Source organism: Diadema antillarum, unplaced genomic scaffold, assembly GCF_040938485.1.
Source record: "Diadema antillarum isolate AM-2024a unplaced genomic scaffold, OU_Dant_1.0 seq00000785_RagTag, whole genome shotgun sequence".
NCBI lineage: Eukaryota > Metazoa > Echinodermata > Echinoidea > Diadematoida > Diadematidae > Diadema > Diadema antillarum.
The window spans coordinates 632,109-659,965 of NW_027271673.1; the positions used below are offsets into that span (position 1 = coordinate 632,109).

Here is a 27,857-nt window from a genome sequence, read left to right on the forward strand (position 1 = left end):
TCATACAGTCTCACTGATGAGTGTCACCTGGTCCTTGTACTTCAATAGCGTTGATATAATGGGACGCAAGACTGTCTTGCCACAGCTGGTGTTTTTAACGGCTGGCTCTGAGAATGTAGCTACGAGTGGCTGTATCAGGCCTTTCTCCAAGTCAGCCCCGAGTGTGTACTGCAGGAAGAAAATAGGTATTCACTCATATTTCAAACAATGATATGAAATGGATAAATTATCTGGTTAGCTCTTCTGGAATCAAATGCTGATACAGTCAACCCTGCATATGTGGCCGTAGATTAAGTAATGATTTGTTTTAGTAGTGGAATCACTGAGTGCTTGTAAGCAGGCCACCACAGAACAAAGACCTTCAATTCTCTCTGTAGGACTACAGGGACGCAAACGTTACAAACTGTCTTACCTATAGGAGCAATAACTAATGGTAATAGGGATGATAATGTTGACAGTTGCTATGGTGGTGATGGTGCTGCTGCTGCTGCTGATGATGATGATGATGGGATGGTGGTGGTGATGATGATGACGGGTGCTGATCTTGGTGAGGAGGAGGATGATCATGGTGGTGATCGATGCTAGTAACTACAGTGATGGTGATGATAAAGGATGATGATGTCGGTAATGGTGTTGGTGATGCTAATGATGATGACGATGTCTGTAATGGTGATGAATGGTGATGGTGATGATGGTGATGTTGGTGACAATGATGATAATGGGCGATTGTGATAATGATGGTGGAAATGGTGATGACTGGTCACTGCACTGATGATGGTGATGATGATGATGATTGTGATGACATTGATGCGATGGTGGTGATTACGGTTGTGATGATGGTGATGTTGGTGGTGATGATGACAAATGGGTAATTATGATGAATATAGAAATGAGAAATGAGATTATAATGATGGAAATAAAAACAAAGATAATCATGGCCGTGCTGCTGTTATTGATGATAATGATGAATAAAGTACGTTCACTACTGGAAAACCGTCTTTCTCGACTCACATCTCGAAAAGTCTCGTAGATGGCACGAAATGCTGGCGTCTTCTGGCTGTGGTATACTCCCCTGCTACCATGGATAACGGCAATGCCCTGCTGGCTAGCTCGGTGGCAGTTTTTGTAGGCGCAGTGGTCGGAACGGTAGTTCCACTCACAAGGGTATGAAAAAATTCCCTCTGGAGTAATTTAGAAAGAAACATTGAGCACAATGAACCCTTAACATGCCAAGACTTACAGTTTAAGGGTAGTGTTTACCATTGGGAACAGTGTGTTTTTTAAGTTCGAGTTATCATTATTATTTTGATGTACATCACATAAAACATCTATATACATATAAAAGAATCGCAATAAACCATAATTGCAGACGGTTTAGTCCAGAAACATTATCATTGCTCCTATTTGTTTATTTAACAATGTTTAATGTTGTTATACTGATCAAAATTTTCACATTGGTTGTTTCTATCCTTAACCCACCTTTACGAACTACTTCTAAGGGCTAAAACTGGGTTTTTGTTTCATCTGCAAATGAGAAGTAATGCCTTTAACTTGAAAAGTTTTTTTTTTTTCAAGCAGCAGCCAATAATCTATTCGCACTTGATCTCATGGATAATTAAAACTACTCAGAAGTTGCCAAACGTCTCTGTCCAACAGGAAGCTCATTGTGACACAATTGGATTTAGATGGATTCAGTAACCTCTATCTATATTCACTGGTGGTTTCAGTTCAGTTTTCCGACGTCTGCGCCTGGCTGGCGAAAATAGCACTACAGTGCCAGTGCAAATAAGAGCTAATCGGCAAGGAAGGAAAACGGGTTGTAATAACTCTGATCTTGCATACAAGCATCAATTTTCTTATTTCTCACTAAATTTGTTTCATTTGTCACCCCTCTAAGCTCTTACCTGACATTTGGGAAGCAAAAATCGTTTATGTGAATATGTTGGACCATGTGAGAATGTGAAGAACAGCTGCACACCGTAAACTGCTACACTATGCTTCATGACGTGGATACTACTGTGTATAATCGCAAAGGCTGAGAGAAAAAAAAAATCGTGTCAAAAACAGTAACTCTTAATATTACATGGTTTTTGTTTTTGTGCGTATTTTTGTTCGTCTGTTTTTTTTTAAGATTTAGATTTAGGCACCTGAATCCGAAAGCAAAAAAGATAAAGCTGACTAAACAAATAAACCTTCGGAATCACAAACCTTATCATTTTCGAATAAACAACCCTTCCGAATACTTGACCTTTTTCATTTTCGAATAAACAATGCTTCGCAACGGTGAACCTAATTTCATTCCCGTATCCACGAATATTCGGTATAACGAATCTTATTTCACTCTAGGAATTACAAACTTTCGAAAAACAAACCTTCAGAAGAACGAACTTTTCGGAATAACGAACTACTTTATTACACTTTCGGAATCACAAGCTTTGAAAATAGCGAATCTTCGGAAGAACAAACCTTCGGAATAACGAATCATCGGAGTAACCTCTGGAATAACAAACTGCAGCCGATTCCCAAACCATCACTTTTTATACATTTTTATTTATTTGTGTGTGTGTGTGTGTGTGTGTGTGTGTGTGTGTGTGTGTGTGTTTTCAAACTAATCATGAAGGTGGAAATAACCTCATGCTATGTTTTATAATAATGAAATATCTAAACGAAATTACAGAGATAGCATCGCATGTAGCAATGCGTGTGTGTATTGAGCTTTTATCAAACAACATGCAATATCAGCATGGTATGTTTGTACTGATTGGTCCGGAAGTGATGTCATATGACCCACAACTGAATATACTGTAATTTTTTTTTCGGTTATAAAGAAATTTGTGATATAACGAAACAAAACTGCCGGTCCTGAGGACTCCAATCGTTATAATGGGACTGCATGCACGGTATTGCCTTATATAGAATGCCCATAGAATATTTGCCAACACATAAGCAGACTGACTAGGCCTATGATATATGTAAAGGTAAGCTATACGAGATTATCTTACGAGGATAGAAGTGGAAAAGGATGTTGATTAGATCCTGGTCTCCCCACGTGATCTTGAGTTTGTACTCGTGGTAGTACGTCACGATCTTCTGGGTCCAGCCGAAGCTCCTCATCCGCGTCAGGTTCATCAGCATCGCTCCAGAGTTCATGCCCGTCTCACCGTAGTACGGGTGGCGGGCAAAACGGTTGTACCTGATGGTAAAGGGGTGCAAGGCGGCAAAGCTGGTAACACCATGGGTATCGATGCAATATGCATGCATTCTTTCAGTGCGTATGTAAGAGAGCTGCTTCGTTTCTGTCTGTGTGAGCGATTGTGTGCTATAATTTCTTTTATGTTCCCTCTCTTTCTCAGGAGATTTGTTTTGTTGTTTCGTTTGACCATTACTACAGGTTTTCCCGGCCAATTTCGCACTTTTGTCAGTCCAATTCCTAATTGCTGCTTTAGTCAGTTTAGCAAAATTTAGCGTAGATGACATGTTCGGTAGTTCAATTTTATGATCTCTTCATTCAAATTAATTTTTGGAGCATTCAAATTACCTTTAGCCTCATTCTAATTAACACTTTTTCAATTGAAATTCGTAAAACAAGCACCATCTCGTTATTCGTTCATTCAATTTAGAATGATAGTCACGTGATCACGGACATGCTGCACTCGTTCATTCACATTAATTTTTGGGCATCCAATTTAACATCTTGTGCAGTCAATTTAGCACGTATGTTTATGCTTTGGTTCTTTCTTTTTTTCAATATAGTTATTGTTTTGCAAGCGTCATTACATTTCATAATTTCGTACTCATTCTAGAGATCTCGGCAACAGTTTTTTTTTTTTCTTCAATGTGCATAGTGAGGTTTTCCAGTCCGAAGATAGTACATCATGTGACCACTACTTATCTGGTCGTTGAGTGCTTTATTCGGAGTGTGTCGGCCAGTTCTAGGAAGTCAAGGTTATGATCATCAATGTTCCTATAATTCTTTTCCTGTCTTCTTGAGAAATTCGTCTGTATCTAACTCGTGCTATCATGACTGTAAGAAGATAAAGTTAATCTGTAGTATTGATACATGTAGGCCTAAAATTACATGTATGAAAGAAAAGGGGCGTTACAGAACAACAAACTTGAGTTATATCCCAGGTAACATGCCCATATGGGACCCATATGGGCATACTCCGGGCCACGTGGGCCATCTGGGTTAGGGTGAATCCCATATGTATTTAGCATCAGACCCATATGGGATAACCCATATGGGTTTTTTAATGGGACTGCCCATGTGGGTATCATAATGGAAATGAACTGCGCAAACCCATCTGGGCAAGATTGTTAAATGCCCATATGGATACACATGTGAAAAAAATGGGTAGACCCATCTGGGTGAGATATGTAAATACCCATATGGGTCTCATATGGGTATAAAATGGGCAAAGCTACCTGGGTAAAATATGCAATGCCCACATGCATACCATATGGGAATCTACTGGGTGAACCCATCTGGGTAATAAATGTAAATATCCATATGGGCTTCATATGGGAATGAGCTGGGCATACCCATCTGGGTAAAATAAGTGAATGCCCATGTGGGTTTCGTGTGGGAATAAAATGGGCAAACCTATCTGGGTGAGATATGTAAATATCTACATGGGTTTCATATGGGAATAAGCTGGGCAAACCCATCTGGGTAAAATAAGTAAATGTCCATATGGGTTACACATGTGAACAAAATGGGTAAACCCATCTGGGTGAGATGTATGTAAATGCCCATATGGGTTTCATATGGGTATAAATTGGGCAAAGCTATCTGGGTAAAATATGCAAAGCCCATATGCATACCATATGGGAATCTACTGGGTGAACCAATCTGGGTAATAAATGAAAATATTCATATGGGCTTCATATGGGAATGAGCTGGGCATACCCATCTGGGTAAAATAAGTGAATGCCCATGTGGGTTTCGTGTGGGAATAAAATGGGCAAACCCATCTGGGCGAGATATGTAAATATCTATATGGGTTTCATATGGGAATAGGCTGGGGAAACCCATCTGGGTAAAACAAGTAAATATCTATATGGGTTACACATGTGAAATAAATGGGCAAACCCATCTGGGTGAGATATGTAAATATTTATATGGGTTTCATATGGGAATGAGCTGGGCAAACCCATCTGGGTAAAATAAGTAAATGACCATACGGGTTTCACATGGGAAATGAATGGGGAAAACCGTCTGGGCAGTACATGTAAATGCCCATTTTTTTATGGACTCCATATGGGAAGTAAATGGGTTAACCCACCTGTGTAATACATGTAGCCTATATGCCCATATGGGCTCCACATGGGCATGGAATGAGCAAACCCATATGGATGAGATATACAAATGCCCATATGCATACCATATGGGATACAACTGGGCAAACCGATCTGTGTGAGATCTGTCAATTTACATATGGGTTTCATATGGATATGAAGTGGGTAAACCCATCTGGGTAAGAGCTGAACATATCTTTTTTGGTAACATATGGGAAAGAACTGGGCAAACCCATCTGGGTGACAGATGAACCTATCTATGTGGGTACCATATGGGAATAAAGTGAGCAAACCCATCTGGGTAAGAGCTGACCATATCTTTTTGGGAACCTTATGAAAAAAAAAACTAGGCAAACCCATCTGAGTACTAGATGAACATATCTATACCATATTAGAGCGAACTGGTCAACCCATCTGGGCAAGAGATGATCAAAATTATGTGGGTACCATATGAGCATAAATTTGGCAAACCCATCTGGGTAGGAGATAAACATATCTATTTGGGTATACCATATGGGAATGAACTGAGCACAAATCTGGGTAGGAGATAAACATATCTATGTGGTACCATGTTGGAATGAACTGGGCAAACTCTTGAGTAAGAGCTGAACATATCTTTTTGGCTACCATTTGGGAAAGAATTGGGCAAACCCATCTGGGTAATAGATGAACATATCTATGTGGGTATCATATTATTTGAATGAACTGGGCAACCAATCTGGGTAAGAGATGAACATATCTATGTGGGTGCCATACGGGAATGAACTTGGTAAACCCATCTGGGTTAGAGATGGACATATCTATTTGGGTACCTTATGGGAATGAACTGGGCAAACCCATTTGGGCAGGAGATCAACATATTTATGTGGGTAAAATATTGGAATAAACTGGGCAAACCCATTTGGGTAGGAGATGATGTGGGTACCATACTGGAATGAACTGGGCAAACCCATCTGGGGAATAGATGAGCATATCTATTTGGGTATCATAGGGGAATGACCTGGGCAAACCCATCTGGGGAATAGATGTAAATGCTTATATGGGTTTCATATGGGGTCAACCTGGGTAGAACCATCTGGGTAAGATATGCAAATGCCCATATGGGATTTACATGGGAATGAACTTGGTAAACCCACCTGCTCATCATAACACCCCTACCTGAAAATGGAACTGACCCAGAATTTGAAAAGAGGGTCCGGTTCATGCCCGTTATGCAGTGCAGTATATAGCATTGGCATTAGGACTGATTGATCTCCTTCAGTACAGTCAGAGCTTGGTGATCATCTGTCTTCGCCTCATTTTAGGTAAGTAAATAAACTTATTTTTGTCAGCATGTTGTATTTAAGGTACCTAAGATGTTGATTGCAAGTTATTGAAAAAGCTAATCCCAAGTCGGCAAGCTATAAAGGCAATAACAAATATGTAAGTTGGGATGGTATGTGAGCATGTTGCCTCCATGGATCATCCATAGAATATTATTATACATGGTGATATATGTATTCAAAGGTTGTAGGCCTGCTATGTTATATGATTTTGTTTAATTCTAAATATTGCTTTATAGATTTGATTTGGGGTTTAATCTCATACTCTATGTATAGAAATTAATTCTGTTTAGCATTATTTCATTTTCATTTCAATACTTCATATCATTGAGTTTCATTTAAACAAAATGGAGTAACAGTATTTGAGAAAACATTTACGCATACAGAATTTTACAAATAATTGCAATAAGGGAACACACTAGCTGTGAGATGTATTGAAACAAAGGGCGCTGATGAAAGCACTCGATCAGTGATTGTAATTGCAGTTCACTCATAGTTTAAAGTGTGCATTGTGATGATATCAAATCAGAAATTACGTTTTTACATATTATAATGGAAACATTAACTATAGGATAACTAGACTCGCTATTTCCGGGTTCACCACGAAAGCCCAAGTGGAGAATTAAGTTTATGCGCAGTACTGTGTAATGGTTCGGTATGAACACGTCCCACACAGTATTGGTAGTATACAGCTTTTTAGTATTCAATCCTGAACCATCTAAACACACCCACACCGTACGGTACTTAGTATGAGGAGCTTGCAAGGTCATTCAACCTCCCCAACTCCACAGCATCTCTGCAGAAGGCTGTGGTCAGTTGTTTGGGTTATAAAGTCACAAAGGTCACATTCCATCAGGGAGACTCACCTCCCTGATTCCATAAGAAAACACCAATTCTCAAATGAGTGGACAACATATGCATATTACCTAAACCTTGGCTCTATTAATGTACGTCCTGACAACTGGAAAGCACAAGTATTTTTGCAGTTTCCATAACCAAATACTAAGTGTGTGAGAAAGAGTCTTAGCTTCCGAAATATTGCAATTAGTTTTACTGTGACATGCATAAAATGTATTTAGGAGGAGATCTGATCGAGTGAGTGAAGCCTAACTGCGATTTTCATGCTCCTGTACACTATTGTATTATCAGAGATGTATATATACAACGTGTTGGGGGTTTAAAGGCTATCTAGTGTATTGTTATGTCTCAAATTCCTTCTAAGAAATAAGTCATGTATAGGTTTATAAATCATACCAGATTATGAGAAGCCTACTTTTCACAGTATAGTAATCAGTATAGCAGTGGCATTTGGAAATAATTATATGAAAAGAAGTATATACATATAGGCCTACTGATATTTGTGTCATCATAGCTCTAGTTGGCATTTTTTTTTATCTACTGTAAATATGTTTTAATAGTTTATGTTGTTTAAGTTGTATTACTCCTTCTCAAAAGAGGTAATTGATAGCATAATATTCCCTCTTATGATAGAAGTACAATTGTAAGATAGTTTGGGGGTTTAAAGGCTATCTAGTGTATTGTTATGTCTCAAATTCCTTCTAAGAAATAAGTCTTATAGGTTTATAAATCATACCAGATTATGAGCTTAAATAGATTTAATTTATAAGCCCTACTGGTAGTCAATATCGAGTAAATAGGAATCAATTGTAGGTTTAACTTCATATCGTTTGTCCAAAATATTTATTGACCACTCGCAATCTTTTTTTTTTTATGTGTACACATATTCCTTTCTCCGTGTCTGCCTTTCTGTTCACTTAATCAAATTATACTCAAAATTTACTCAAATTATAGCTTCTCCTAAATCTGAATTGTCATTTACTGTTTAATGGATAATCAAAACTTGTCCTTTGATCTTCCTGGGTTTGTTTTACAATCAAATGAATTAAAAGATTCATTCAAAAAAAAAATCTTCGTAATGAGATGAGGCGTAAGTTGATATCTTTCTACTCACCCTCAAGCAGTAACTTATTTTGCAATGTTCTAAGTCGTTTATCCTAATTCGTAATTGTTGCAATTTCCTTTGCTCTGGATGTATAACAACTATATTTATCCCTTGACTGATTTTGTTTTCTTGTTTCAAAAATCAAATGAAGATTGAAATACATTGCATTTGCAAAAGATTCTCTAGTGTATAATTCGATATTATTTCCATTATATGAAAATGAAAACCAATGGTAATACATGTACACCGAAAATATTTCTGTCCCTCTTTTCCTCTTTCTCTCTCTTTCCCTTTGAAGCTTATTAATTTTGATAGTTTTAAACTACGTATATGACCCTCTAGTTATGAAGAAAGTTGAACAAATCATGTAAGAGTAGGCTAACAATTGTATACTGATTTTTTTTAAACCCATGTAACTATGCATTCCTTTATACAGTCGTGTATTCAAATACTGTACAATGTAATGTTGCATGCCTGTATCTCTCAATAATTGAATCTAGCAATATTTCTGATGAATAACATGTGTAACACATTTTATATGAAGATTGTAATTCCATGAATATATTTCTCCCTCTGTCATTGCAGATCTGGTGAAGAGAAAAGATGGACAAACACAGCAAGACTTCACGCAGCATACATTTTAAGGTCTACACAATAAGAAATCAGAACAGTGGAATAAAATAGCTGGATGGACAAAAACAAAGGCGGTTTGCAGCACAGGTTCAGGGAGAATTAGATGGCAACCCCTAAATTTCAAAAGTGCATAAATTTTGACAGAATTGTGCAATTTTCTTCAAACCTTACTGAACTGTTCTTTTCATATTGCTGCATTCACTCAATCAACGTTTAGTTTGGGTATTCCCCTTACAGAAGCTGTTAAAAAGATCTCACCATTTCTAGCTTTTACGCTTGTTTATCAAGTAATATTATATGAATGCCTATATTCGGCTGAGGGACACAGGACAACAGATTTCAATTAGAACAATGCACAAATATATCCACTTTGAGAATAAGATACTTGATCTATTGAGTACATACATTCAAGAGTGAATTGAGGGGAACAATACTTCTCTATGTGTATTGGTGGTGGTGGATGTACAGTATATATACAGTATGTTTGCATGGTATTTAGGTAGCTTTCGAAGATGTGCCACCTTACTAGGGCTGTTCATCGAAGATATAAACAAACATTCTACACGCTAAGTGGACTGCTCATAACAGAGGTTTGATGTCAGTTTTCCATCAACTCAGTGTGCCAGTGTCTCCTGCCATTGCTGCTGGGCAAGCTGTGGTTAATCATAATGAGGTAGGCCTATTCACAATATGGTAAACTCACCGTTGGCAAAAATATTAGCCACGTTACCCAGATGGGACCCACGGTGTACCTATATGTGCTATCTTGGAGCCCCCATGGGTCCCATGTAAATCTTGGGTGCAAATTCCTAGGGGCCCCATATATGCATACCCATGTGGGACCCATGCTAAAACCCCATCTGAAGCCCATATGGGAAACCCACATAGTGCCCACATATTTACCACATACATTACCAAGATGGGTCCCATTGGGAACCAATATGGGTCATTTTGGATTGCCCATATGGGTCCCATGTAAATCTAGGGTGCAAAATCCTAGGGGGCCCGTATGGGCATACCCATGTGGGACCCATGATGAAACCCCACACAAAGCCCATATGGGATAACCCACACAGTGCCCACATATTTACCACATACGTTGCCCAGATGGGTCCCACAAGGAACCCATATGTGTCATTTGGGATCGCCCATATGGGTCCCATGTAAATCTTGGGTGCAAAATCCTAGGGGCCCCATATGGGCATACCCATGTGGGACCCATGATGAAACCCCACACAAAGCCCATATGGGATAACCCACACAGTGCCCACATATTTACCACATACGTTGCCCAGATGGGTCCCACAAGGAACCCATATGTGTCATTTGGGATTGCCCATATGGGTCCCATGTAAATCTTGGGTGCAAAATCCTAGGGGCCCCATATGGGCATACCCATGTGGGCCCCATGATGATTTCCCAGCTAAAGCCCATATGGGAAAACCCTCATAGTGCCCACATATTTACCACATACATTACCCACATGGGCCCCATCTTGAACTCATATGGGCCATCTGGGATAGCCCATATGGGTCCCATGTAAATCTTGGGTGCAAAATCCTAGGGGTCCCATATGGGCATACCCATGTGGGACCCATATTCAAACCCATATTGGGCCCATATGCAACCCATATGGGCATGTTACCTGGGATATAGGGTCAAAAATATACTTTTACTGCTTAACAGTGCGTGGATGAAACAAAAAGTCACATACGTGTTTAAATGTTATCACCTTTTCATAAAAGAAGTAACATGACGTTAATTTGAATGAACATGTTTGGAATTTGACTGCCCATAAGCGAATTGAATGACTGAAATACCCCTTTCGGTCCGCGCTGGCGAATTTGAATGACTGAAGAGCATGTGCCAATTTGAATACTGTAGTACCCGTTTTACGAATTCGAAAGGCACATGTGCAAATATCATTGATCGAAATGCTAAATTGAACGACCAACTTGCAATTTTGAACGACAGAATGTGCAGTGACGAGGATTTTCGCTAAATCGAATGAACCTTTTATCAAATGGACTGACAAGAGTGCGATATTGGCCGGGAAAACCTATACTATTTACTGCTCATGAGGGGACTGCATTGTAAAAGTTAGGCATGTTAGCAGTTCTCTCCATTTTTCCGACATCTTTTTCTTGATACAATTCAGTATTCATTTCTTTAAACTATGTTTTGTTGTATATCTTATTGTAAAATAAATCGAAATGAACTGCATTGGTTTTGCGTGAACATGCAAAAGTCATATCAAACTCTACATTTTTGTTAATATGCAAATATCATACTGTACTCTATTATTGTTGTTGGAAATGATATGAAATTAAATGGGATAAGTGTCAATGGAATTACAGTCGAGCCTGTATACAGCGAACATCCAGTTTTTCTCAAGTTTATCACATGCTGACAGCGTATACCTAATTTTACACAGACTATCTATCGTTCTGATGGATCAAGAGTTAGCTTTTATAGTAGTGGTAACATTTTGCTCTATACTTACCATCCTATATTTTTGACCTCGTATTCCGGGGACATCGCGGCCAGCTGCGTGGAGTTGAACTGTTTGAAGAAGTCGTAGATTTCGTCCACGGGGCGGATGAAGAGGACGTCGGTGTCGGCGTAGAGCAGGGAATCCACACCGACCAGGAGATCCTGTGGTTGAAAAAGAAAATTGCATGCAAATAATAAACGATGAATAAACTCGCTTGATACCCATATAGCAATACTCCAGAATCTCACATGCTTCGTACCGGGAGATTAAACGTCATCAATGTTAATGAATTCATTTTTTTGTTGTCCAAAGTTTTTGTTTTGTTCCGAAGTTTTGTATGTGGTTTTGATGCCATGTTTAGCAATGTTTGTATTTTTACCATGCACGAGGGCCCCACATCACTCCACAAGCATCATCTTTTCAATGGGTCCCTCCGTTTTTCGCACAATGCATCCTGATATTTTACTTATATTACTTCAGTCCCGTTACAATGCATCACTACTGTGAGTTTTCAATTATTTTTGTTTCCTCTGTTCTTGCACATTGCTTTGTTTACATGATTTCTGTCACTAAAGAAAGTGAGATGAATATTATGTTATTGTCAAAAAACGAGGATAAATTAATTGAATTGAATAGAATAGAATTGAATCCCCAAGTGGGATTGACTCATTATTTTGCTTTTGATTAGCACTAGCTCTGAGAATGTATACAGAAAAAGCCTTACTGGGCTTTATCGAGTTTATGACTGGCAAAGCTATCTGGAGACTACTCAGTAATCGAAACATAAGAGAGATTAACTAATCCTCCTTATATCCGCGATCATCTCAAAGAAGGTGGGTCATTTTGGGTTTTCACACAGAAACAGAATTTATGTGAGGGAAGAGCTCATTAACTTTGAACTTTGACTCTTGACCTTTCACCTCGCTCACCGGTAAGAATAGTCTCTGAGTAGCACACATCTTAAACACCTTTTTCCATTCCTGCTGATCTTCGCCCGATGGGAAAGAAATACTATAGAGGTCAAAGGTCAACTTGCGTCGGTAGGCAGTTGGCCAGGCATTCAGCTGAAAATACAATCAACAAGAAATCTTGCTTATAGCTACTCCTTTTGTTTCTACACACCTTCATGATGTACGCAAAACTTTGGCCACATACATATATATACATGTATTGTTAACACGGTAGAAACCCTTTATAGACATCTCCTGTTAATCGACGGGACCGGCTGTTTTCTTTTGTTACATCGGAGTTTCGTTGTAACCGAAATAGGCAGTATTTTTTTTTTATATAAAGATAGAATAATGTTGTACATGTATAGGCCTATACATTGGAACATAAATTTTGCTTGGTTGTAACGAGAATTTGTCATGACCGTGTTCGTTATAACGGGGTTGCACTGCATTAACTTTACTGACCTGTATGTGTGACATTCAAAGTCGGTGCCGTTTTAAAATAGGGATATCTTGAAAGATGTTGAGCTCCAATAGTGTTCACCATGTAAATTAATTCCAAGATCGATATTCGAGAACAAATATCAGCATACTAATAGACCTTTCTGAGCTGGTTTAGTCTTACGCTTCTGATTTGTATACTGTACGCAATATGACTTACCATGTGACTCACAGTTCAACTTTGTCGGTTGAAAAAAAAAATTAGTAAAAATCTAAGCCATGTCTCTCGTACCTTAGTTAGTGCTTCCACGCACCACTATACATCAATAGGGAATGCAGTTACCATACCACCCTCCCCCTCCCCCAAATCAAAATGGAAATTTGCCAAGCCTTTGCCTGTGAAAGTCTAACACAGTATTTTGCACATGACCTTTGACCTTGCATTCATCATACCCGTGCAGCGATGCCCGGCTGGAGCTCATCCTCAGCAAAGATGTGGAAGTGTAACGGCCTCTCCGTGAGAATAGTCGCCGTCTTCAACATCACTAGTGTCTCATTAGTCCTGTCTCCACAGCACACCACCGAAAGGTTAATGCTGAAGTTAGCGACAAAAAAAAAGAAGAAATAATGTGAATGGCAGTATTACAAATCTATAACTGCTAACGTCTTGTGAGTTACGCTATCTAGGCCATGCAACGAGTCAGTAATCATAGTTATGTAATGCTTTGGAATATGTAACGGTCTTGATCTCGCTTTTGCCTCCCCCCTTCTGCTATTCTATTTACTGAAGTACAAGTGTACCTCTCTCCTTTCCAAATCCCTTCGGTCTTCGGAACTGTCGCTTCTGTTATCTTTTACTTCGGGACCACTGTCCTCGCTCCACTGACCTGACCTGTCCATGCCCTCAACTTGCCCTCAGCAAATTAGGTCAAGGACTAAGTTCTTAGGTCCAAGCCTTGTGGCCAATTATCTTTACTCTCTTGAGGCTTGGTCGCGTGCCGCCCATTGCAGGCAAGGTCCAGGGATGTATACCACATGTTAACCCCATAAAGCCCAAAGGGGGGGGGGGGGGCACATTACCAAAGTTGCCACTCCTACGCCCTTTACTTGATTTCAACGAAAATTGGCGACTTTTCCTAAAATTTTATTGCGAACATTAGCAAATTTTTTATGTATAACTTTGCTGTATACGATATTGCTGGTTGCCATGGAAACCATAAACTGACAACCATGTTCATAAGATTTTGCATGTTTTTCTGTTCCAATTTCAGTTCAACATAATTATAATAATGAACGAAGTGGGGCTTTTCTTGACTGTAATTAGCTAAAAGACCAAAATGTGAAGTAATCATGGTTGTGAAGTACACTGAAATGGTCTTCTTATTATTTTCTTTATTTTCTATATGACATAGGCATAAAAAATAGATATAATAGAAATCATCGAAAATAGAGCGTTTTTCAGGATTTAAGACTACCTTTTTATTTTGGGTCATTTTCACTGAAATTTTGCCTGTAGAATCATTTGTCCATCATATTATCAATCTGTAAACTAAAAAATTCTAATATTGTGGAAATATGAAATGTGATGCCAAATGTACCCCCTAAACAATACCTCAATAAAACATCAAACTTATGGTATACGTCTCGTATAATTCTTCATACTGTAATGAATAGCGCCCCCATGTGTTGGCCTTGAAAATTTTCAACCATAATGTATCTAGTGAAGGTTGACTTGCTTTTTCTTTGTGGCAAATATAAAAATGATTGGTATAAAAGAAAAACATATATACTCGGGATAATGAAATATAAAGAAAAAAACATGATGTTAGCATATTTCCTATGTATTTCTTCATATTTTGGTTTACGGCGCCCTCAGTGGGTGACCTTGAAAAATTTCAAATAGTGCATCACGTAGAGTATGAGTTTCTCTACCCATATGCCATATATCTAATGACGGTGATACATTAAAGAAGTTATGAGGGGGGGGGGGGCACAATGTGCCCCCTTGGGCCTGAAAAGGGTCAAAATAGCTTGGGCTTTATAGGGTTAAACAAGAAGATGTAAACAGCTGAAGGGTATAAATATCGACTCTGTTACACAAAAATCTAGAGATTCGGCCCAGAGATTCTCTTCTGAGCTGTAACACTCATGCGAGTTGGGATTATACAATAAACTTGCTGTCATATCCGGAAGACATTGTGTCCCCTCGACTTACGAGCTGTTCTCTCACCTGAGTGTCCGACTGAACTGCATGCTGTGTGTGGTGGCATGCTTTGCGGTTATACATCTACACACTAACGGAAGTTTCCTGCATGCTCAATAGATGCGGGAAATCCTTTCGTTACAATACTTTCCCTGGTTTCTGACGGCAGCATCACTAAATTTTCATTGTTTTACCAGTGCTTGATTTCAACCGAAATATTACTTATAGAAATATGGGAACATAGAACTCTGATTTGAAAGATTGTATCAGATTCATGGTGTGCTGACAGTAACCGAAATGAATTCAATCGTCGCGGGGAATTCATGCTTGCGTGGTTAAAAAAAGCCCCCAAAAGCAACATTGATTAATTCATCAAAACCAGTCCTTAAAAGCTAAAACGTTTGCATCAATGCAATTTCTCTTTGCGTGTGTTGTTTGTTTGGTTGCTCTAAAAATCTGTTGGACAGTAGAATAACTTAAGATCATGCATCCCACAAGATGACCTTTTTATCAAATACTTTGCAAGAGCATCTCTAGAAATTCGCGACTAGATTATGCAAACCCTTGGAAAAAAAAATATTTGAAATTTACCGCTTCATCCAGCGATTCGGTGCAGACGATGCAAGAACCTTCAAGGTGCTATAAAAACTGCAACAAGCTATATATGCTGATATGCAAGACTCCTTGGAAGATATTTGGGTAGAGTCAGGAGAGACAGTAGGTTTTGTAAAACAAACCAAAATAAAAATTACAAAAAGATTTAAAAAAAAAATGTCATGCATTCCTGCCGATCGAGAGACGTACATGATAAAATCATATTACCATGTATTCACTATATAATGTCATTGTGCATTTCACATGATATAGCTTACACTGAGTCAGCTCCTGGTGCCTTCCCAGAATCCCCTGCCCTCTGAACTTCCTGTGGGTTGCCATGACCTCTGTCTACCTGTTGTGAAATGTTTGGAGCTAGAGTCTTTTGCTTATCCTGTGGACATTGGTAGAGAGGTATCAAGAGTCCATCCATCAAAAATAGACACACTGTCTACTATTAAAGGTCATGTTTACCTTGGGGAGCAGTGATTTAAACATTTTCAAGATATCACATTTAATGCATATGTGTAGGTCTGTTGTATCACAAAACATTCTACCATATTATATAATTTTCGCAATAAAGCCTAAAATAATAAAGAAATATCAATATTTTTCTCAATAAACCATAACTGTAGACGGCTTAGTCTGGAATCATTTCTATTATAACTATTGTTCACATTTTGGGTATTTAACAATACTTAACATCAGTAATATACGGATTCAAAGTTTTACAGTGGTTGTTTCTATCCCTAACTCATATTTTAGAACTATATTTAAAGCACTAATGTTGGGTTTTTGTTTCATCTACAAATGGTAAATTATGCCTTTAAAGTTAATAAAACCGAAATGCTGGTGCATATTACCAAATTTTGCTGATGTGGCTGCACTGTGGGAGAACATGGTCATGAGTCACACAGCCAATCGTAACAACGAAAAATAATTATCTCTGTTTAAGGAAACAAAAACAAATAAGAAAGTAAACGTCACGAGGTACAGGGAAAATCGGGAAGAATTATGAATGCTCTCATTCCCTGGAAAACATTTACCGACGGACAAATCAGCAAAAGAGGAAAGTGAACACTTTTTCGAGTTCATATTATTATTTTTCATAGAAGATTTTGATGGAAATCAATTTATTACATTATTAAAGATAATTCAATTGGCAATGAATCTAGTAGGTCAATATAAATGGAAATTATATGCATGAGTGAACACATTCGTTTCTGTAGTCCAAGGCACAAAAGTACAAATTGCAAAAATTGACATGTTGTCTTTCATTTGGAAATGCCCAATGCAGAGGATAACAATGACAACAAAAGACCAATTTAACACAATGAGAGACATGAATGAAATATCAAAAATTAGTTTTCTTTCTTTTTATCTCTTTATGACCTGAAAAGTGGGAAACTAGATGGGAAAATTAAGAATTTTCTGTCAAATCAAACTTCAAATACCATAGGGAGTAAGGTCACAAAGATGATTAAATGAACTGTCAGAATATCTCTATTTCATTCTTTAGATTTAAGAATTTAAGAAAAACATAATTGTTTATGAGACAAATTCAAGAGCCACATATCATTTACAATTTTCCTAATTTGAGAAACCAATTCAAATTCCTACCATTTTGTTTGTATTGCCTCTCCTCTAATTTTATTTGAATTTGGATTTGACAGTTAGATTCATCATTAACCTCCATTATTTCAGCTTTTTTCGATTTTGTGGGGTTTAAAGATAGAGATTATAGGCTCATATTATTGCAACTTAAGTCATGTTTTATCTTTTGGTCTTATTGTTACATGGAAGAGCACTTGAGCATGAATAACATCTTGTTCAATTTGCAATTTTTTCTTGTATGCCTTTGAAGAGAAAAGCAAATTAAGATGTTCACTTATGCGTAAAGTTTCCCTTTTTATTGACCTACCAGGTTGATAGCCAATAAACAATTGCATTACCGTTCATGGTATATAATACATTAACTATTTGTCAAATAATCTATGAGAAACTTAAAAGAGCGTTTTTGTTGTTGTTGTTGTTGTTGTTGTTGTTGTTGTTGTGTGTGTTTTTTTTCTGAGTGTATAAATGAGGGGGCACTTGCCCATCCGGCAGCAAAGTTTTGAATGGTCCACTCCTTACCTAGCTATGTGAGAGATATTGTACATCATTCTGTATTCTTTGCTTTTGTACTTTCATTTCATTGCATGTTATTTTTTTCACACAAATTGAATTTCTTACATACGAGTATATGAATATAAGAACGACCCAAGTCCATGGAGGATCATTTCGAGTAAACTAAAAAAAACTTCATATCTTTTGTATTTGTCCAATAATATTCTATTCAACTGTGATGGGAAGGCAACATTGTATATACAAATTAGAACATATATTATTATGACAATTAACATTTACATTAATTGTGGAGAGGCCATTTTGTGTGGTGGACTTGGGTCGTTCTTTGATTCATATGGACTTGGGTCATTCTTTGATTCATATACATGATATTCTGCTATAGAGATGGGAGAAGGATGAGAGAGGGCGCTATTATATGAATGTAAGAATGACCCAAGTCCTTCATTCTTACATTGATATAAGATTTAACTCATTCATTTCAGGTACTTCCGGGGGTAATTAGGATTTATCATTTACACACAAGATGAGTCCATGCATAAGCTACAATTTCCCATGAAAAACTGAATTTGGCCAAAAATTGGACTTGGGTCGTTCTTATATTCATATACTCATACACATCTAGAGATCAATGAATAAAAATAAATATAAATTCGAAATTTAGTGTATACAGGCTTCAAATAATATTTTATGGTGAAGAAGGGATTTGTCTCAGTAGATCTATGTCTATGTCACGTTCATGTTGTCATTGCCGTAATACCATGGGTAAAGAATTAACAGAGAAATGTAATTCATTTCTTGTGAAATGTGCTATCTCATGATTACTCATAAGGATATAACAAAGGATTGAGCTATATAAAAATCCAATCATAGTGTTAATGTTTCAAAAAGTTGATAATCAAAATTGTATCATGCACAGCCAACAGGTGACATGCATTAATCAATGGCATTTTATCCCTCTCTACTCAGCGATGCCATATTGTAGTATAGATGTAGTAGTAACATTAGTTGTAGTGATAATGATAATGATAATGATAATATGATAATATTGATAATAATGTGCTTTTTGTACAGCGCAAAAATATGTTCTCAAAGCGCTCATACTCTCTAAAAAAATCGAGTGAAAATTTTCACTCTAAAAAGAGTGAATACAAAAAAGAGTGAATTTCGAGTCAAATTGGAGTGAATTTTGAGTGAAAATGCTCATTTTCACTCATTTTGGAGTGACGTCAGGGATCACTCCAAAATCTTCGAGTGATCCCTGACGTCACTCCAAAATGAGTGAAAATGAGCATTTTCACTCAAAATTCACTCCAATTTCACTCGAAATTCACTCTTTTTTGTATTCACTCTTTTTAGAGTGAAAATTTTCACTCAATTTTTTTAGAGAGTACAAATTACATGCATACACAACCAATCAAGTGCTTTCATATCTATATATCCAACCATCGCACATCAGAGACACCACAGCTGCACGTCACGAGTTTGACACCAACGAATCATGCAGCCGACGAGTCACACAACCCACGAGTTATGCAGCCCACGAGTCATACAGACCATGAGTTCGACACTAAGAAAACAAGGCCAACAAGACCGATGCATTAAGCCCCATGTTGTAAATGTCGAACTTGTGACCCGTGTTTATCTAATATCGTATATAGTATATCACTATAACACTGCCATATCTTCCTGTAGCGAGCATGGGTCCTAAATCGAGTTAGTGAAGGTGGTGTCATACACGTGTGTAATAACAATCCCCCTGATCTCACCTTATCGGGTTCCTCCCGTTGTATTGGAGCTGGTGGTACAACCTGCCTGGCACCTTCCGTGTCGTGAGGAAGAGAGAGAGAGAAGGATATAGGGTAAGGGCGCGTTTACACCGAGCGCGGTAACGGCAACGGTCCCGTTTGCTATGGTGCTCCAAAAGGAATCATGTCTGGTTCTGTTAAAGTATTTCGGTACAAAATCAACCAAAAATGTTATTCATATATCAAAATCAAGAGCAACAAAATCGCCAGTTGAAGATTTATTTTGTCATGAAATTATTAGCGGGGAAGTGATATTGTAACAAAACCAGTATGGTTCCTTTTGGCGCACCATAGCTAAAAACGGGACCGGTGTCGTTACTGTGTTCGGTGTAAACGGGCCATCTGTAAAGGTTGTAAAGGTTCCGTAAACACATACTAAAACATTGCATTGTATAACACTTAAAACACCGTGGCCCCGAGGCACTAATATCAATGACAATCAACAGTTACTTTTTTGTATAGCGCACAGGTCGGTGCACCTTTTGGTGCTCGTGGCTTTTCATATCAGAGCTACAATAATTGTAATACAGCAAAAAATGTTTTCTGGTATAGCTGCTAATGAAACTTTCCTGTATTTCAACACAAAGTCAGAAGGCATAGCAAGGGGGGAAAAAAGAGATAACAATTGGGATCGATTATACTTGAACACGTGAAGTGATGAAACATATATCATATGTTCGGTAAAGCGATCTCATTCGGGGCACAAAATATTAGATCTTTGTAGCACTATTTTTCTGGAGGCAGCTATATAATAAAACTGTTCTGTATTTCAACAGAGGGCAAGAAAAAAAGAAGTTCAGCAATATGGGAGTAATAAGTGAACACGTGCTTGAAGTGATGAAACGTATAGGCTTATGTTCCGCAAATTTACAATTCTGTTCTGTTATAGTAGCACTCAAACTCCCTCCATGATTCCATCATTCCTATACTATTGGGAAATACAGTTTAGCTACTTTATCCAACTCTCCCATTTCCCCATTTCTTTTAAATAGCGTTAAACTTTAAACATGAATTAACTAAGTAGCCAACCCTATTGGGATGCCCAGTGTACGATAAAATGTCAGTACATGTAAACATAATAGTCATATACGTGTAGCCAACTACACAGACATTTGAAAGTACTGGAATTAACCTCATGCAAATCAAAGCGGTGCAAAATCACAAAATATGTAAATCCATCGAAACAAAAGTTTAACATCGAATTCCTAACTTTCTGAAAAGTCCCAATAAACTGCGAGAGATTGCCGTTTTATAACGGGGCAATTTTTAAACCATTTCCTACATTTTGCACTGCATGAAACATTGCATAATTTGGGAAAATCGAAAATCAAAGTAGGCCTAGATATGTTTATGGATCTTACATGGAATCAGTTCCCGTCTATCGTCTAGGCATAAATGCATCAATCTTGCAATGTTGCTGTTTCCTATTTTTCCCTCTCCACCCAGACCATCACAAATGAAAAATGGAATTACTTTGATCATAGTTGGTGTAATGTAGGAAAATGTTAGGTTGTATTGCAGCTTGACTCCCTGAGTTTGTTTTTCACATTAGACTGACATAATAGTTTACAGTCTGTAACTCACCAATATGCCTCTTAAATAAAAAAAAAAAAGCTTCTGCGTCATTCTACACGAGTGGATGATTATCAGATGTCTTTCTGCTATCATGTCATATGAAACTAAGCATCGTTTTTTTTTTTGCCCTGTAAGGGTTTGTGCCTGCAAACTACAGACCAATACGGTTGGCGCTCTATAATATTCACTCCAACCCACCTCCACCTTAAGAAGTATACGTTGTGGTAAAGAGCGTATCATCTTTCATCCCTATCATTCCCATTGTCAACCTTAACATCTCTCATGAAGCAAGACTTTTTTTCTTCTTTCTCTCCCCACTAACGAATAAGCTCAGCAGGAAACATGGGGGAAAAAATTCCACACGTATAGGCCCGAATTCACGAAGGTGGTACAAAATGACACCATGGTCTAAACCATAGTGAAAAACCATGGAACGTCAAGTGTCGCACGGAAAATTTCGTTACGAAATTGGTCATTTCGTCGACAAAAATAACCGTTTCGTTAACGAAATTATCATTTCGTGGACGAAATGTTCATTTAGTTACAAAATGTTGTCATTTCGTTACAAAAGAATCATTTCATCGACGAAATGACTGATTTCGTAACACTTTGCGTTCCATGGTTTTTGTCCATGGTTTAAACTATGGTTTCATTGTACCACCTTCGTGAATTCGGGCCATAGTGTTTACATTCTCTTCTCGATGATTTTAAAGGTACAGCGTATTATGGCTAATTGCATGTCAACCTTATCATCTCTCATGAAGCGAGACCTTTTTTTCTTCTTCTTCCCTTCCTAACAAATAAGCTCAGCAGGAAACGTGACAAAAAAGCAAAAATGAAATTCGAGAGTCATGACCCCGCCCCCCATTACAGCTCAAGCTAGAATATAATAGGTAATAGTATATTCCTATTTCCAGAAATAATCATATGATCCCCTGAACCTTATACATTCGCCTGGGAAGATGTACCGTTGGTAATGATGACTGTATGCCTTTATCGGCTTTATTGCCTTTCACACGAAAATAGATATAATGTGTATAAGTCGTGGAATAGCTTGAGCTCCTATAAATCCCCGCCCCTTCCAGCCCTCAGATAGTCCAGCGGATATAGAAAAAATCATGCACTTTATGGTAAAAGCACCATACTTGGTACACATGTACATGATGCCAATATAAGTCATTTCTGATATGGAAGCCACTCTGATTCTCCCTTTGGCGGCCGTGGCGGCCATTTTTCAAAATGGCCGCCATGTGATATAGCAATGCAGTGTATTTTGGAAACTATAAGTCCGATTGTCGTGATTCTTGTACCAAAGTATAGGTTTTGAGGGTCAAGGATTCCAATAAAATAATTTTTGAGAGGATAAAACCATGGCAACCTACTTCTCGGTGGCCATTTTGAAAAAAATATGGCCACCATGTTAGATAAAAACATATCCTTAAAACGTATGGACAAAGGGTCATGACTCTGGTACCAACTTATATGTTTTTGGGTCAAGGATTCCCATAAATTCAACTGTAAGTGAATATGAATCGCTTCATCCTACGTTTTGGCGGCCGTTTTAATGAATATGGCTGCCATACAACAGAAAATGAATATTGTATATCTTCGAACTCAAAAGATATATAATCACGATTCAAGTGTAAAAGTATAGTTTTGGGGTGAAGGTTTTCAATTTAATGATGTTTTAGCAAAGTGAATAGGTTCATCACATCCTTTGTTTTGGCGGCCATTTGATAAATACGGCCTCCCTCCAGTTATATAGCGTACGAGTGTTATGAAAGCGGGATGCCCATTGTGGATTGATTCTGTTGTAAACGTTTGTTTTAGAGTTCAACAATTACTTGTTCACTCATTTTCAGTATTCTAATGTGGAACATCTGGGTATAGTTGACTTTGGAAGCATTTTGGAAAATATGCTCAACTTCCTTTATAGGATTTCTGTGTGTACAGTATGTGAAAAACATGATCTTCACGATTTCATGTCTAAAGTACATATTTCTCAAGATTATACGGTTTCTAGAAATATAGACTCTCGCATTCTCTGGTCCCTGGACCATGGAATGAAAATCATAGTTTCCAACCAATAATATAGTACATCTGTTTTCTTTGGAAATATGACACTAAGTGTGAGAAAACTTCTAAAACTTATTGGGTCACTTTCATACATCAAATGTAAACACACTACAATTATGTGTGTCTGTAAAATCCATGATTGACCAGGCTGTTCTGATACTTACAACTACACTGAATGTTATACATCAAATGATAAAGTAAATATGATAGGTATTATACGATACATCTTTATAGGTTGACATCTATTGTAATTTGCAGCGTAGTGGGTAAAGAATCGGCCTCATGAAAACAAATCAGATCTTCTGCCAAAGTTTTGTATCCTATACCAACATCATTTCTTAAAGACAAAGCTGGACATGATAGGTTTTTTTTGTGTCATCATCTTGACATATGAATATGATGTACCTGGTCCAATCTGTTTCTTTCCTGGGAGCTGTTTCCTCGGTTGAAATGCTTTTGCTTTTGAAGCCATGTTATCCTACAAATAAACCCAATTACCAATTACTTAAAAAGATAACATTTTATGTAAATGTGCTTCACAGAGGTAAAGCAAAAAACTTATGTGTATATTTTTTTCTAGAAATGTGACAAATTTTTTTGTTAAATGGATTTGTGCTTGTGAATTTGACCTGTTGATGTATTTGTAAAGAACAAGAACAAGGAAATATCAAATTATCTGTTTCTGTGTGTAGTTCTACTCTGAATACATTACTTGTTATAGTTGATTTATGCATTAATTTTTATCAATGATTGCAGCCTCTTGAACTGAATTTTACCCTACCCTAACCCCAAAGAAATTATACAAATATATATTTGATGCATTTGCCATTCTCATATGGAATAAGGATTAAGGTTTCATAATTCAAAAGCAACTTCTACAGGTAAATGGACGGTGGGTATTTCAACGCAATTTTACAACGTAACAGCGCCCATCCAAAATATAAACTACAAGAAGAATTATGCTAATTTATGAATTTGAGGAAAACCTCAAAGAAATACAAATTTTGGGGTTCATAATTATTGGAAGATAAAACTGCAGAATAAAATATTCAGTATATCGATCTTTCTACTTACCGGCACCACTAGAAATACTGAAGACGTTCTCTAAAGCGCACCTGCATCTACATAATTATGCATTAACGTTCATCACCGCTCATGAATGGATGATCAGGAACAATAATTGTTTTGGATTGTCAGAGCTCATTTGATTCCTTATAATTTTGTGTAACAGTTTTGACAAGGTCATAGTCTATGAAATAATGAACAGGAACTGAGAACTTTAGAAATCAATAGGTCTTATAAGACTGCAATAATCATGTTTTTGTGGCTGAAAACTATGACAGTACACTTATTGTACCCCCCTGTCTATATGCATCCAAAATTGGGGGGAAAGTCTTCTATTCCATTCTCACCATTTACTCTACCTAACTGATATTCAACATAATTATCTTTATAGTATTCCAGGTATGCAACAATTGTACTTATTTGATGTTCAATACCTATACTTGAATAGTGAATGTGATAGAGGTATGGTCAATCAACAACATTCAATGAACAATAAAGAACTAAGCGCTGCACCAACAAAGGAGGTTCATTTACCAGTAATAGGTGAACGATTCTTGTCAATGGGACAATACATATGGCAAGTGAGGGTGTATGATTATATATATATTATATGGTGACCCCTCAGAAAACGGAAACGAATATTTTCTTCAAAACCAAAACGAAATTGTCCAATTTGGTCGAGTACTTTTCTTTCTAGACATGTTTTTGTTGATCATTAATTTCTTACTTTATTTCATCAAAGCTCAGCAACGGAGACTACCCAACAATTGAAGGTGAATTTTCGACAATAATCCTATTCAAGGATTCCACATTGTGATATGCGGCCTCAATTCTTTGTTAGTCTCCCAAGGCAGTGGCTTTTGTTCGATGCTGAAATTTGTTGAATTGAGCTAAGAAATTTACGCTCGACCCGTCTTTACAAAAACATCTGTAGAATAAAAAGTACTCAACCAAATAGGATGATTTTGGTGTCATTCTTCTTCTAGATAGATTCTCTATAACTTTATGTCATTCATTTTTGCATAAAGTAATGCAAATGTGCAAATTATTTGCAAAAACTCGCGTTTCCATTAATTCTAGGCCACACTGTATATAATGTGTGTGTGTGCGTGGTGTGTGTGTGAATGTGTATGTATACTCTATGTAGTGCGGCAGTCATATCTATCGAAATGGACCTGAAAACGAGATGTGTTAGTTCTATTCATCAGCAAATGCTTGTTTAAAATCATTGACCCCATTAGTTTCAAAGACATACAGTATAGTATATATTGCGGTGGCCATGTTTTAAAATGGCAGCCAAAATATAGGATGTGATGGTTGTACACGAAAAGATGTATCCATTTAAATAATTGAACTTCAAAAACATATTTTTGTACCAGAATCATAAAGATGCATCCATTGGTTTTAAAGATATATGAATAGAATGTAGAGCGGCAGCCATGCTTTTTTTTTTTCAAAATGGCCGCTAATAAGTAGATTGCCATGGTTTTATCCACTCAAAAATTATTTCATTGGAATCCTTGACCCTCAAAACCTATACTTTGGTACAAGAATCACGACAATCGCACTTGTAGTTTCCAAAATACACAGCATTGCTATATCACATGGCGGCCATTTTGAATAATGGCCGCCACGGCCGCCACAGGCAGAATGAGAGTGGCTTCCATATCAGAAATGACTTGTATTGGCATCATGTACACGTGTACCAAGTATGGTGCTTTTACCATAATGTGCATGATTCACCCTATATGTGCTCTATATCCGCTGGACTAAGACAGTTGGGTACAACTCCTAGAAATGATATTTAGGGTTACTTTACGAGACTAAGTTGATCTCATAATAACAAAGGAGACATTCAAAGAAATATATGTGGTAGCACGAATTGTGTGAAATTTGTGCACATTTGACTCATTGGCACATATAGGGTTGAAAAAAAAAGTAAAATCAGAACAACAATCAAGGGAATTTCATACAAACCGAACATATACAATCAGGAAGTCATGCAATAGCATAAAGCTCCCATGTTCAGATGTTTCCATGATTATGCAGTGGCGGATCCAGACGGAGGCGCATAAGGGCGCCCCCCCCCCCCCTCCCGCTTTAATTTTTGTTCAAACAAAAGAAATAAAATGGGGGCGCGTGCGCCCACTTTAATTTTATAAAGTCGCCCCCTTTTTTTAACGGAATTCCTGGATCCGCCCCTGTATATGTTTGTTTTATAACTATCTGCATGTCCACTGACTCTTTCTTTTATGAACTTTTTGTTGCTGTTTATCTACGGCTACTTTAAGCCCCCGCCTTCTCCCGTCGATTGAATTTGGGTTATTTTTCGCTCACGATATAGCAACAAGGGGAATGTCCATACCTCCCTGCAAAGAAAGTTGAGCGGCTCTCGCCACCTCTGCCTCGCGGTCACCATGGTCACTCGGGCTACTCTCCCGTTGTGTGTAGCCATACAGGGCGATCAGACCCACTAGTGATGCCAATAAAAGCAGCGGCTTGATTTTCACTCTCATCTTCCGCGATCTGCTGGGCAAAATTTCGCCAAGTACGATGTAGAGAGCTGGAGTAAATAGGGCGAGGTGGTGCGGCATTTAAGCTGCTTCTCGATTCGAGCTACCGCTGAAAATTGAGCGCTATGTTCTGATCGCGTTGGAAAAAGTATACAATGTACGTATAATCAGGGAGGTGAGTCACCTGGTATAATCATTAAAAACGTCAACTACCGATAGATGGTTTCGCACACATGAGGCCTGATGTCTTCAATGTATAAACTCATCCTTGTAACAATGATAGAACCGCGATCACGGTCGTTATCTTTTACAAGTAGAGGGGCAGTGGCGTAACTACGGGGGGGGGGCACGGCGGTTACGTCCCCCACCCAATCCGCTGGGACCAAAAAAAGCGAAAAAATATAGCTACAAACGGCAGTTTTTGGACTGTAAAAATAATGTCACAGTTTTCAAGCTCGCTCGCTCCGCTCGCTCGCATTTAATTGATATGCAATTTCTCCTGATGTTGCCGCCAGTAATTTGTCGTTTCACACCGTCATTCCATAATCAATGTAAGGAAAACTGTTAACATGTAACAAACATTGCGCCGACAAGAAAGACAGGAGTTTTTGCACCTGGAACTTATATTTTACGGGAAGATATTTTTATTGGGTAAAGATGATAACATAATGTATTCAAGACACATGAAAAGAGCATGTTTCTTCAGGCGCTGGCTCACTTTCGCTCGCTCACACACACACATAAGTGAAGTAAATGATGATTCTGGATAATAATATATGGAATGACCTATAGGGTATT

The 27,857-nt window shown here is 37.8% G+C and overlaps 1 protein-coding gene across 1 annotated transcript; it reads right to left on the reverse strand.

Moving 5' to 3' along the window:
- LOC139739165 (glucoside xylosyltransferase 1-like) lies at positions 1 to 27,140 on the reverse strand. Its single transcript, XM_071649778.1, has 9 exons — positions 26,912 to 27,140; positions 19,792 to 19,844; positions 16,177 to 16,292; positions 13,555 to 13,696; positions 12,640 to 12,774; positions 11,720 to 11,871; positions 3,003 to 3,193; positions 1,012 to 1,181; positions 1 to 168 (listed from the first exon to the last, which is right to left on the reverse strand). The coding sequence occupies exons 1-9, from the start codon at positions 27,138 to 27,140 to the stop codon at positions 1 to 3; spliced, it is 1,356 nt and encodes a 451-aa protein (XP_071505879.1).
- Positions 27,141 to 27,857: the final 717 nt, after the last annotated feature.